This window comes from Danio rerio, chromosome 11, assembly GCF_052040795.2.
Source record: "Danio rerio strain M-AB ecotype USA chromosome 11, GRCz13ab, whole genome shotgun sequence".
Classification (NCBI taxonomy): domain Eukaryota; kingdom Metazoa; phylum Chordata; class Actinopteri; order Cypriniformes; family Danionidae; genus Danio; species Danio rerio.
The window spans coordinates 39,320,407-39,335,264 of record NC_141031.1 but is presented as its reverse complement, the minus strand read 5'-3'; the positions used below and the strand labels follow the sequence as shown (position 1 = coordinate 39,335,264).

Here is a 14,858-nt window from a genome sequence, read left to right as displayed (position 1 = left end):
TTTTGAGTAAGAAAGTCCAGGACTTGATTGAACACTACTTTCTCCAGAATCTTGGCCATGAATGGAAGCAGGGATACTGGTCTGTAGTTTTCAAGTAGCGTATGGTCCAGGTTGGGTTTCTTATAAAATGATTAGTATAAAATGATTAGTGTGTGAATAATTAGATAATGGTGTCACGGTGGTGCAGTGGGTAGCACGATCGCCTCACAGCAAGAAGGTCGCTGGTTCGAGCCTCGGCTGTGTCAGTTGACATTTCTGTTTGGAGTTTGCATGTTCTACCTGTGTTCGCGTTGGTTTCATCCGATTGCATTGGTTTTCCTCACAGTCCATGACAATGCACTGATTTTTACTAGTTAAAACTCAGATCTCTGTAGAAAATACAACCTTCACAATAACTAACCATGTTCATCTGTACAAAGAATAAACATGGTTTCTATTATAAAAGTTTGATCAGTTTTATAGATTTTAATAGTTACATGTCAGAAAATGTTTGTCCATTTTTACACGAGCATATACACTCACTGGCCGCTTTATTAGGTACAGCCTAACTAGTATCGGGTTGGACCCCTTGTGCCTTCAGAACTCCCTTAATCCTTCATGGAATAGATTCAACAAGGCACTGGAAATATCCCTCAGAGATTTTGTTCCAAATTGACTTGATAGCATCATGCAATTGCTGCAGATTTGTCGGCTGCACATTCATGATGCAAATCTCCCGTCCCACCACATCCCAAAGGTAATCTACTGGATTGAAACCACTCTGAGATGATTTACGCTTTATAACATGGCGCATCATCCTGCTGGAAGTAGTTATCAGAAGATGGGTACACTGTGGTCATAAAGGGACGGACATGATCAGCATCAATACTCGGGTAAGCTGTGCCATTGACACAATGCTCAATTGGTACTAAAGGGTCCAAAGTGTGCCATGAAAATATCCCCCACACCATTACGCCAATACCACCAGCCTGAACCATTGATACAAGGCAAGATGGATCCATGCCTTCAAGCCAAGTTCCGACTCTACCATCTGAATGTCGCAGCAGAAATCGAGACTCATCAGACCAGGCAACGTTTATTCCAGTCTTCTGTTGTCCAAGTTTGGTGAGCCTTTGCGAATTGTGGCCTCAGTTTCCCGTTCTTAGCTGACAGGAGTGGCACCCTGTGTGGTCTTCTGCTGCTGTAGTCCATCCGTCTCAAAGTTGGAGATGTTGTGCATTCAGAGATGCTCCTCTGCATACCTCGTTTGTAGCGAGTGGTTATTTAAGATACTGTTGCATTTCTAATCTGACCTCTGGCATCAACAAGGCATTTGCGCCCACAGAACTGCCGCTCACTGGATATTTTCTCTTTTTTGGATCATTCTCTGTAAACCCTAGAAATGATTGTGTGACAATCCCAGTACCTAATAAAGTGGCCGGTGAGTGTATTTTATGCTGAATCATATTTTTTTGTATTTTAAACAGTCTAAAGCATTATTTTACCAACATTTATTTAAAAAAATAATACTTCAATTTTAAATACTTTAAATTAGGTTTAAATTAAAAAGACTTGAAAGCACACTTTGCAATCATATGACTTTTAGGTATATAAAACCACTTTTGTGAAATTAATGTGGACACCAAAATGTAACAACTCATCTAGTATATAAACCACAATAGAGCATTATCATATCAGATGATTTTGCATGTGCCAGTTTCTGCAGAGCTGCCGGAGAGCTGATGGAGAGCTGGAGTCGGTTCTTCAAACTGTGGACAGAGTTTTGAGTCGTGACTCCGGGTTTGCCAGTCCTCTGTGCCAGCTGATGTGTGCCAACCTGAAGAGCTTCCCTCAGCTGTCGCCTCTCAAACAAACCGGTGAAGATCCTTACTGTGATTTGATATCTTTGTTCATGTGATGAAATGATAGAAAAATCACTACAATTTTAAACAATGCAAAATCACCTTTTTAAAGCAGGGCTTGTGTCTGACTCGGAGTGTCCTGGTAAAGCTGAGGTTGAGCAAGGAGGATCTGCTGTAGACTCTGAGGATGAAGATGATGAAGACTGTAGTAGCACAGGCCGAAGGAAACCCGTGCTGGTGTCCTACAGCTGTGACTGGTGCAGGAAGACATTTGACTTTAAGTGTCGTCTTATAAAGCATAGGAAAGGCTGTGCTCTGGCACCAGGGAAAGAGCAGCGCTGTGGCGAGTGTTCAATGGCCTTTCCAACACTCAAGAGCCTCCATCAGCACTGTGTGGAAACACACGGTGGCCCTCCGGCTAAGAAGAAGAAGACTGAACATGTGGCCTGCGACATGTGTGACAAGACCTTCAAACACTCCTCCGGTGCGTGATGATGAACTAAAATAATGGGCTCCTGATGTGAATTAGTCATAAATACTTGTTTATATAATCGTATACACGACCAGTCAAACGTTTAAGGTCAGTTTTTTTTTTATTAATTTTAATTAATAATTAAATAAAATTATATTGTTCATCAAGGTGGCATTTATTAAATATAAAAAATGTTAAATTGTTAAATGCTTTTTTATTACTTATTGTATGTAGTTTCAAATTAAATTATTATTCCAGTCATTGCTTTTATTTCTATATCATTAATAATAATACTAATAATAGTAACAATAATAATCATAATAATAATGAAAATAATAATTAATCTTAGAGTGATTTCTGAACGATCATGTGACTGGAGTAATGAAGCTGAAAAATCATTTTTAAATCACTGGAGTAAATTATTACATTAAATGATAAACTAATTTGGAACTGTTTTTTATAGTGCAATAACTTTTCACAATTTTACAATTCATACTGTATTTTTGATTAAATGAATGCAGCCTTGGTGAGCAGGAGAAGCTTATTTTAAAACATTTATACATCCTACTGAACCCAAACTTTTGACCGGTAATACATATATACAGTTGAAGTCAGAATTATTAGCCCCCCTGTATTATTAGCACCTCTGTTTATTTTTTCCCCAGTTTCTGTTTAATGGAGGGAAGATTGTTTCAGCACATTTCTAAGCATAATAGTTTTAAAAACTTATTTCTTATAACTGATTTCTTTTATCTTTGCCATGATGACAGGAAATAATATTTTACTTAATATTTTTCAAAACACTTCTATACAGATTAAAGTGACAATTAAAGGCTTAACTAGGTTAATAAGGTTAACTAGGCAGGTTAGGGTAATTAGACAAGTTATTCTATAATGATGGTTTGTTTTGTAGACTATCGAAAAAAAATATAGCTTAAAGGGGCTAATAATTTTGTCCCAAAAATGTTTTTAAAAAAATTAAAAGCTGCTTTAAATCTAGCCAAAATAAAACAAATAAGACTTTCTCCAGAAGAAAAAATATTATCCGACATACTGTGAAAATTTCCTTTCTCTGTTAAAAATCATTTGGGAAATATTTAAAAAAGAAAAAAAAATCAAAAGGGGGCTAATAATTCTGACTTCAACTGTGTGTGTGTATATATATATATATATATATATATATATATATATATATATATATATATATATATATATATATATATATATATATATATTCATGCATTCATTTTCTTTCCGGCTTAGTCCCTTTTTTAATCAGAAGTCGCCACAGCGGAATGAACCGCCAGCTTATCCATTATATGTTTTACACAGTGGAGGCCCTTCCAGCCGCAACCCAAAACTGGGAAACACCCATACACTCTTGCATTCACACACATATACTAAAGGCAATTTAGCTTATTCAATTGACCTATCGCGCATGACTAAAAATAAACAACTGTCTGAAGTATGAAAACAACAACAATGTAACTGTGCATGATTATGAATATATATAATAATTTTATTTTACACTATAACTATATAATTATAAACAATTTTTGATGATAAACATTAATTTAATTAATGTTTGAAAGTAAATCATAAGCACAACATTTACATTTGATTGACAAGAATTGCTTTTTGAAATTGCTTATTAAAATGACTAATGATAATTCATTAATAACATTAATATGCAAATTATAACACTTGTATGCAAAGAGTAAAAATACAAAAACATCTGCAACATAGTATTATAATAAATTTAATGTATTGTTATATGCTAATAATACAAACTGCGGTGGCGCAGTGGGGAGTGCTCTCGCCTCACAGCAAGAAGGTCACTGGATCGAGCCTTGGCTGGGTCAGTTGGCGTTTCTGTGTGGAGTTTGAATGTTCTGCCAGTGTTTGTGTGGGTTTCCTCCGGGTGCTCCGGTTTCCCCAACATTCCAAAGACATGTGCTATAGGTGAATTGGGTAAACTAAATTGTCTGTAGTGTACGTGTGTGAGTGAGTGTATGGGTGCTTTCGGGTGATGGGTTGCAGCTGGAAGGGCATACACTGCATAAAACATAGACTGGATAATTTGGTGGTTCATTCCACTGTGGCAACCCCAGATTAATACAGAGACTAAGCCAAAAAGAAAATGAATGAATGAATGAATGATACAAATAATTATAAAATAATATTTAAAAAGACAAAGTAGAAAAATATTAATATAAAAATGAAAACAATATGACAAAAATAATTCATTATAATTCTATAAAAAATATAAATACACTGATTAAAAGAATTGTTCATTACTATTCATTTTGTTATTAGTATTATTAGCATGTCGATTATTGATTAAATAATAGTATTAATTAAGTTATAAATAATCAATACATTTTTATTTGCAGATACATTTTTATTAGGGAGTCATGAAATTTCAAGAACCATTAAACTTGCCAAAGATGCAATTTTAAATAGCAAAAATAGTTTGTTTGTTTTCTTTTGATATCCAAAGATGTTTGGACAAAGCGGAGCCCTGTTTTACACTTTAATGTTTGTATCTGTCAGGTCTTCTAAATCACGAACGCACTGAGCGATTTGTGGAGCGATTATTTCTGTGGTTTTTATTTTATTATGTGTAAATGCGCTATATAAAATACACATTACATTACAATACATTTTTATTATTAAACTTTTGTTGTTAAAGCTAAAAAGTAATATTATTGTGCTATTATTTAAATTTTAATAATAATAATAATAAGAGTTACAAAATAATATCAAAATGACATTTTTTAGAATAAACAGCAAAAAACATTCCAAGGCACTTGAAAAATGTGGGAAAATATTTTTTTTTAAGTTTTTTAATAGTTTTTTAAATTTTTCGAGTGTCTTGGACTGATTTTTGTTGCTTATTCTGGTGAATCCCTTACCCAAAGAGCACCGACGCTTTATTTAAGCTTTGACTTTTATCAATTGTTAGATTTTTAATATAATAATGAAAACAATAATGCACAATAATTGTAACCACAGGAAGTGACGCTGACAACAGAGGTGCGGATCCACATGCAGTTTTAATAGCAAGGTCAGGTAAGCAGTGGTCAATACAGGGGCAAACAGATGTATGCAGGCAATCCATGAACGTAGTCAAAGTAACAGGCAAGAGGTCAGATGGCTGGCGGTAGGCAGGGATTAACAGATTAACAAGGTGAGATTAAAAACACGGGAACACAAGACAAAGTAAATGTCACTAAGTGTAAACAACACTCGGCGACTGGAGTGAGTGTGTGTGCTGCATAAATAGTGTGTCTAATCAGTCCTTGACAATCCTCCGGTGGTGCGTGTGTAATCCATAAGAATATGGAACATCTGTGTGTGAGCGGAGTGCATGCATGAAGTTGTAGTCCAACAATGGCGGATTTGTAGTCCATAAGTGATTGTAATATGTGAATGTAATATATATATATATATATATATATATATATATATATATATATATATATATATATATATACACTGATTAAAATAATTGTTCATTGTTTATTCATTCTGCTATTAGTATAATTTTTACAAATTTATTTGAATTAAAAATTAATAGTATTAATTAAGTAACAAATAATGTTCATTAGCAGCTACATTTTTGTTATGGGTCCATGAAATGTCAAGAATCTGCAAACTTCTGTCCAAAAATTCTATTTAAAAAAAGCAAAAATCTGAGTTAATGTTGGTATTTGGACATGTTTTCAGTCCTGTTTAATGCTTTCAGTGTTTGTATCTTTCAGGTCTTCTATATCACAAGCGCACTGAGCACTTTGAGGAGCGCCCGTACGCCTGTGAGGAGTGTGGAGCTAAATTCGCTGCCACCTCGTCTCTAAAGAACCACATGCGTCTTCACACCGGAGAAAAGCCTTTCCACTGCAAACACTGCGACATGAGCTTCTCTGTGGCCGCCGCTCTGTCCTACCACACAAAGAAGAAGCATGCAGAGGGTACCATGCTTGCACTGCTGTTTTAAAATTTCAGGCTTTTAAGTGGAAATAAATATAATGGCAACGTGTCTGAAATTGTATGTTTGCAGGTAAAATGTACTGCTGTCAGTACTGCTCTTCCTCGTTCGCACAGTCTATTGAACTGACACGTCACGTCCGCACACACACCGGAGACAAACCCTACGTCTGCAGAGAGTGTGGGAAAGGCTTCAAACAAGCCAACGGATTATCTGTGCATCTGCAGAACTTTCACAGTAAGCAAATACACACATTTAACTCTGCATTAAGATTGGCGCAGTGGGTAGCGATGTCGCCTAATAGCAAGAAGGTTGCTGGTTCGAACCTCGACTGGGTCAGTTGACATTTCTTTGTGGAGATTCCATGGGTTTCCTTTGAGTGCTCCGGTTTTCCCCACAAGTCTGAAGACATACAGGTGCATTGTGTAAGATAAATTGTCTGTGTATGTATGTAAGGAGAGTGTATGGGTGTTTCCCGGTGATGGGTTGCAGCTGGAAGGGTATCTGCTGCGTAAAACATATGCTGGATAAGTTGGCGATTCAGTCCGCTGTGGCGAATCCTGATTAATAAATGGACTAAGCTGAAAAGAAAATGAACGAATGAATAAACACCAATGCAGAAAATCGAATAGTAGCCATAATGTGATTTAATATCATTTATCTGTCCCGTCAGATATTACAGAGCCCCACGACTGTCAGAAATGCAGAGTGAGCTTCTCTTCTCTGGATGAACTTCGACAGCACATTCAGGAGGTTCATCCCAAAGAGCTGCACCAGTGTCCCGAATGCAGCAAGATCTACAACAGCGAAGGTGCTCTGGAGAAACACATGAACGTTCATGATGGCAACAAACCCTACAGCTGCAAGACCTGCAACAAGGCCTATCAGGTAACAACCAAGCGGCAACTTCAAATACGGAAATATTATTTTATGTTATATTATATTATATTATATTATATTATATTATATTATATTATATTATATTATATTATATTATATTATATTATATTATATTACATTACATTATATTATATTACATAATATTATATTATATTACATTACATTATATTATATTACATTACATTATATTATATTATATTATATTATATTATATTATATTATATTATATTATATTACATAATATTATATTATATTACATTACATTATATTATATTACATTACATTACATTATATTATATTATATTATATTATATTATATTATATTATATTACATAATATTATATTATATTATATTATGTTATATTATATTATAATTTTTTATATTATATTATATTATATTACATTATATTATATTATATTATATTACATTATATTATATTATATTATATTATATTACATAATATTATATTATATTATGTTATATTATATTATATTATTTTATATTATATTACATTACATTATATTATATTATATTATATTATATTATATTATATTATATTATATTATATTACATTATATTATATTATATTATATTACATTATATTATATTATATTATATTAAATTATATATTATATTTTATTAATCATTTTTAATAAAATATTTATTCTAATAATGATTATTTGTTTAATATAATATTGAATTATTACACTACTGTGATTATTTAATTAAAGAAAAAATATAGAATTCTGTGATAATTATATAATAATTAATGTATGACTATAGCATATATATATAACTCATTATTATTCACTTGAATAAATGCAAATAATAACAATCGTAATTATTATTAGTATAACAATACAATAGTAACTTTTTTGTATTAAGCTAATATGTTGATGAAAATCATTGTTATGCATTTACTTGTCATAATTGAATTGAGTAATAGTTTAATAAAAATAAATTCAAGTTTTATTTGTCACATACACAGTCATGCACAGTACGATATGCAGTTTAATGTTTATACAACCACATGTAAACCACCCTAAAAACAAAACCAATATCAATGTCAATCTAAATATGGAGTATAGAAGTAGTAAAAACGTTATTAATATTATTAAAAAGCACATATTATTCGCATATATTAATAAAAGGCACATTATACATGCATATATTATTAAAAGGCACATATTATTCACATATATTATAAAAGGCACATATTATTAGCATAAATGATTAAAAAGCCCATATGGTTTGCATATATTATAGACCAGGGGTCACCAACCCTATTCCTGGAAAGCTACATTTCTGCAGAATTCATCTCCAACCCTAATCAAACACACCTGAACCAATTAATTAAGACCTTAAGCAGCCTTGATAATTACAGACAGGTGTGTTTGGTCAGAGCTGCAACTGAAATCTGCAGGATCTCCAGGTACAGGGTTGGTGACCCCTGTGATAGACTGACATGCATTCTTGCATCACAACTCGTTCTCATGTTGTGTTTTTGTGTGTGTTTGTGTTTCAGACTCTGTCAGGTCTGTGGTACCACAACCGTACGGTTCACCCGGAGATCTCCACCAGCCAGAGCAACAGATCCCTCAAAGCCCTGCTGCAGTGTGAGCGCTGTGACAAGAGCTTCACGAGCCACAACAGCCTGATAAAACACCAGATAACCAACCACACAGGTGAGCATTCATCTCAGACCTCAAAACACTCTAAGACTGTTGTGTTTGGGCAGTTTCACATTTTCATTCAGCCTGTCCACTGTTTTTGTAAAGTAATCACATTAATCTCAGACTTCAGCCATTCATTGAGCATTTCTAGAACAGGAGTGGGCAATTAATTTTTTCCAAGGGGCCACATTAGACTCTGTGGTGGTTTTAGAGGGCCAGATCAATAAAGTTAATTTGTTAAACATTCATATAAACTCTTAATTTTAAAAAAGGAAACATTTTATTGTGGAAAGAATGGATAGATAATAACATTAACAATCTGGTAGATCTTTATGAAGATAACAAACTGATATCTTTTGATAGATTTTGATAGCATAAATTTAATCTGCCTAATAATCAGTTCTGGAGGTATCTACAGTTAAGACATTTCAATTCAGTTCAATTCACCTTTATTTGTATAGCGCTTTTACAATGTAGATTGTGTCAAAGTAGCTTCACACAGAAGATCATAGTAAATTAAAACAGTGTCAGTTCAGTTTTCAGTTTAGCTCAGTTCAGTGTGGTTTAATAATCACTACTGAGAGTCCAAAGACTGAAGAGCAAATCCATCAATGCGCAGCTGTACAGATCCCGAACCATGCAAGCCAGTGCCGACAGCGGCGAGAAAAAAACTTCACCAATAGGCGAAAATGAAGAATTAAAAACCTCCAGAGAAACCATGCTCAGTTGGGCACGACCATTTCTCCTCTGGCCAAACCTCTTGTGCAGAGCTGCAGTCAAGGCGCCGGAGGCTGGAAAGCTGGACCTCAGCGAAGACTGCAGAAACCTGCGTGGAGCACATTCATATATCATACCGCTAAGTGATGCCCTGAGTGTATGCTTTTCTAAAAAGATAGGTCTTTAATGTAGTTTTGAATTGGGAGAGTGTGTCTGAGCCTCGGACATTATCAGGAAGGCTATTCCAGAGTTTAGGAGCCATAAATGAGAAGGCTCGATACTCGACTTTGCTATTCTAGGTACTACCAGAAGCACTGAGTTTTGATATCTTAAAGAGCGAGTTGGATTGTAGCGAGACAGAAGGTTGGTTAGATAAACAGGAGCTAGATTATTTAAAGCTTTATAGGTAAGAGGCAATATTTTATAATCAATATGAAACTTAACAGGCAGCCAGTGTAAAAAGGATAAAACTAGGGTGATATGATCATATTTTCTAGACCTGGTAAGAACTCTGGCAGCTGCATTTAATACTAGCTGAAATTTGTTAATAGAGGATGCTAGGCAGCCAGCAAACAGAGCATTACAGTAATCCAGTCTTGAAGTCATAAAAGCATGGACTAGTTTTTCTGCATCTGAGATGGATAGCATACTTTGTAACTTAGCGATATTTCTCAGATGAATGAAGGCAGTTTTTGTGACATGGGATATATGATTTTCAAACGTTAAATTGCTGTCTAAAATGACACCCAGATCTTTTATAGTAGAGCTAACGCTAACTTTGTATCCCTCTAATTGTAGGTCGGGTTGTGAGATCTGCTGTGTGCAGGATTTAGGCCCAATAAGTAATAATTCTGTTTTGTCTGAGTTTAAGAGAAGAAAATTGTTGGTCATCCAGACTTTAACATCTTCAATACACTCAGTTAGCTTAGACCAGGGGTGTCCAAACTACGGCCCGCGGGCCATCTGCGGCCCGCAATCAGTTTTGTGGCGGCCCGCGAGGCTTTTTATAAATATTAATAGAATCTGGCCCGCCATACAAAAATGAACGTAATTCAATAAATAACCACCGGGTGTCGCTATTACATGCCTTCAATTAGGCAGCAGTTCCTGTAGTGAAGTAAAATGAACCGAACAAACTGAAAGAAACATAATTCACATCACGTTTTGTCGAGCCATGGCACAATCAAGAAAAAGCAAAATCAACAGTGAGTGCAGGAAATTTCAGTCATGATGGGGCAAAGAATATTTCTTCACAGAGGTCAGTGGAATATGTGTCTGTTAAATTTGCCAGGAATCAGTTGCAGTAATGAAGGAATATAATATTAAAAGACATTATAAAATAAATCATCAGGCTTTCAGCTCTTACACTGGTGCCGAACGAGATCAAAAAGTAAAACAAATAGCAGCTGGCTTATCAGCTCAACAACAGCAGTTTTTTTTCGTGCTAATAAAGTGCAAGAAAATTCTACGCTGGCTAGTTATGATGTAGCCCAGCTAATCGCACAGCACAGGAAACCCTTTACTGAAGGAGAATTTATAAAGGATGAGTGTTGCAAGTGTAATTTGCCCAGAGAAGATTTAAGATTTTAAAAACGAAAGTCTTTCTAGAAACATAGTTGGGCGATGAATTGAAATAACAAATTAAAATAATTCCATAACACACACGCACACACACATACATACATACATACATATACATATACATACACACACACACACACACACACACACACACATACACATACATACATATATATGCGCGTGTCTGTGTAATGTATGTAATATATGGCCCCAGGACATTTGGCCCTCGGCCCAAAAAGTTTGGACACCCCTGGCTTAGACAGTTCAGACATCTCATCAGGTTTAGTTGAAATATACAATTGAGTATCATCTTTTTTTGCTTACAAATGTCCTTGGTTCCCCTTCAAATTCTCCTAAGGGTAAAAATATTGATAACACGGTCCGCAATATTATAGGAACTGGCCATGAAGCTTCTAAATACTATGCACTGCTTATTGGTCAATTGAGTCAAAGATTTGGGATGCACATTTGAAGTTGAGAACTGGGGAAAAATTGCTGGGAATTTAAAATTAATGTCTAGAGATGTTAGAACACGTCTTATACAGTTTAAAATTTTACATAGATTTTACTGGACCCCTAAGAGACTGTTCAGAGCAGGTTAAAAAAACAATCCAGAATGCCGGCCATGCCAAGAAGAAGCAGGTGACCTATTTCATGCATCATGGCAATGCCCAGAAGTCCAACATCTTTGGTGCATGAAGATCTTGTAAAGATACTGCAGACCCAGGATGGCTTTTGCCCAAGCTTATATATACTTAGTGACCCCTGTCCCTTAAGCTACATGAATAAAGCTGAATCACAGTGGATACAGAGCAGTATCATGCTAGGCAGACGGGTGATTGTTAAAAACTGGAAATCTTCCAGTAGACCTCCGATCTTCGAGTGAATCTCAGAGTTCAATTCAATTCAATTCAGCTTTATTTGTATAGCGCTTTTACAATGTAGATTACAATGTAGATTGTGTCAAAGCAGCTTCACATAAATGGTCATAGTAACTGGAACAGTGTGGTTCAGTAACTGGAACAGTGTGGTTCAGGTTTTAGTGTTTAAGTTCAGTTCAGTTCAGTTCAGTGTGATTTAATCATTACTGAGAGTTCAAACACTGAAGAGCCAATTCATCGATGCGTAGCTCTACCAATCCTGAACCATGCGAGGCAATGGCGACAGCGGAGAGGGAAAAAAAACTTCACCTGATGGGAGTGAAGAAAAAAAAAAAAAAAAAAAAAGTAAAGGACGAGTTAGGACGAGTTGCAGCTTTTGTAAAACTCTCCTTCAGTTTACATGGAAGGATTGAAAATTATTTTAATAAATGGGGAAAATTTCTACATTTCTGTGACCCACAATGTTAGCAAACATGTATCGAGACAAAACAATAATTAATGTTATGATATTAGCAACCCCACCCTCCTTTTTTAAATTTTCATAGGAGAAACTGGTCAAAATGTTGCTGGTAAGTGCTGAGCTGCCAGTAATAATTTGAATAATTTAATGTCCATAAGCAGAGTTTATCAATTGATGACATCACTAGTACTAGTACTGACCCTTTGTGTATGTGTGTTTTTATGTGTGTACTTGTCCATGTGTTTGTATGTGTGTGTTCAGATGTGCATGTGTGGAAGTGTGTGAGCTGTGACTGTTCTCTGTCCAGTGAGCAGGAGCTCCAGCATCATGTTTGCAGTGTTCAGACTCCCGCGCTGTTCAGCTGTATGGTCTGTTCACTTCACTTCCCCTCTGAGCCTGACTTCCAGCAGCACTTCCTGTCCAAACACCTCCAGCTCGTGCAGGATGAAGCGCAGACACAGAGCTCCGCTTCACAGACGGTGACCACACACTCAACATCACACACAGCTAAACATCTCCACAGGGCGGAAAATGGGCTTTTATTTCATGCCTGATTTGGTTTGGTGCTCAAGATATACAGTTGAAGGCACAATTATTAACTTAAAAAATATTTTAACATATATTTAAATTGGGTGGCGCGGTGGCTCGGTGGTTAGCATTGTCGCCTCAAAGCAAGAAGGTCACTGGTTCGAGTCCCAGCTGAGCCAGTTGGCATTTCTGTGTGGAGTTTGCATGTTCTCCCCGTGTTGGCGTGGGTTTCCTCCGGGTGCTTCGGTTTTCCCAACAGTCCAAACACATGCGCTATAGGTCAATTCATCCATTCATTCATTTTCATTTTCGGCTTAGTCCCTTTATTAATCATGGGTCGCCACAGCAGAATGAACCTCCAACTTATCTAGCACTTGTTCTACGCACTTCCAGCTGCAACCCATCTCTGGGAAACATCCATACACTGTCATTCACACTCATACATTACAGACAAATTGGCCTACCCAATTCACTTGTACCGCATGTCTTTAGACTGTGGGGGAAACCGGAGCACCCAAAGGAAACCCACGCGAATGCAGGGAGAACATGCAAACTCCACATAGAAACGCCAACGAACCAGCGACCTTCTTGCTGTGAGGCGACAGCACTATCTATTGCATCGCCTATAGGTGAATTAAATAAGCTAAATTGGCTGAAGTATATGTGTGCGAATGTGAGTGTGTATAGATGTTTCTCAGTACTGGGTTAAAGCTGGAAGGGCATCCGCTGTGTAAAACATATGCTGGATAAGTTGTCGGTTCATTCCGCTGTGGCGACTCCTGATTAATAAAGGGATTAAGCCGAAGGAAAATTAATTAATAAATTCTGATTATTTCTACCGAGAACTACCATAGCGGTCAAAATGAGCGCATGTATTTCAGTGTCTGCTACTTTTCCCCGTTATTTTAAGTATGCGTGACTCTGTTGCCTAGCAACTTCATACTATCAAAAACATAACTTTCTGTTGGCAACTTTACTTCAGATATGTCTTTCAAAACAGCATATTCAGTGCCACGAAAAAGCCTTCTCTCATGCTTGAGAAAGTGAAAATCAAAGTGAGCCACGCACAATCGCAGATGGTCTAACTATACATTTGTAGGCTATATTACTAAAAAGATTGTATTTTTAGGGTGACGACTTAATTAAATATGATGACAGACATTCAAAGCTAAATGAGCAATATAACATAAGTAGCAATGCGATGTGACTATATATCAGCACTGGTGGGGAGCCGTGCGTTAGTGTCCCACCAGTGACGATATACAGCCACATTGCACTGCTACGAGTGTGATATTGTGTTTATAAAACAGTCCAATAGCATAATCGTGTGTATAAATAAGAAAATCAAACACAGATAGTCTCAAAACCCTTTTGTTAGAGGAACTACTTACATTCATTGACATCTGCAGCTGACTGTCAGAGCAGCAAAAACCATTGTTACTTCACCAACATCACTATAGAGCTAGTATTTGAGTGATTCTCTAGCGTAATGTCTAAAGTGATGACAAAACAGGTGATTTTGCTGATATTTCAAGATTAAAAGGCTGAACAGCGTGACATGCCATCAGTCTACAGAGATTTCCCAGTATTTCTCTGTTGCTATCGGGAGATCACAATATTACTATTGTATAAATACAACACTATAACTTACTAAAGAGAAAGATCAGGGGCCGATCACACTGAACAGGCCTTCACTTTCCCAAAACACAAGGTGCACCTTACTGCCTCTTTTGTTGACAAGGAAAAAAGTGAATTTTTTTATGTTACTAGGCAACGACTGAATCAGCTGCTTAATGTTCGAGAGTGTTCCTGGTGA

At 36.0% G+C, this 14,858-nt stretch overlaps 1 protein-coding gene across 11 annotated transcripts in view; it reads left to right on the top strand.

Moving 5' to 3' along the window:
- Positions 1 to 14,858, top strand: part of zbtb40 (zinc finger and BTB domain containing 40) — a 32,525-nt gene that overhangs the window by 15,912 nt on the left and 1,755 nt on the right. For 3 of the 11 annotated variants that reach the window (XM_087274177.1, XM_087274180.1, XM_087274181.1), the window contains 7 exons: positions 1,697 to 1,856; positions 1,957 to 2,325; positions 6,078 to 6,284; positions 6,374 to 6,538; positions 6,975 to 7,189; positions 8,728 to 8,887; positions 12,776 to 12,993. In XM_087274177.1, coding sequence (XP_087130303.1) covers positions 1,697 to 1,856; positions 1,957 to 2,325; positions 6,078 to 6,284; positions 6,374 to 6,538; positions 6,975 to 7,189; positions 8,728 to 8,887; positions 12,776 to 12,993 — 1,494 coding nt within the window. Of the gene's footprint in view, positions 1 to 1,696; positions 1,857 to 1,953; positions 2,326 to 5,328; positions 5,569 to 6,077; positions 6,285 to 6,373; positions 6,539 to 6,974; positions 7,190 to 8,727; positions 10,512 to 11,975; positions 12,994 to 14,858 lie in introns of those variants that run through there. The other 8 variants (XM_087274176.1, XM_087274178.1, XM_087274179.1 and 5 more) reach the window with 6 other exon arrangements.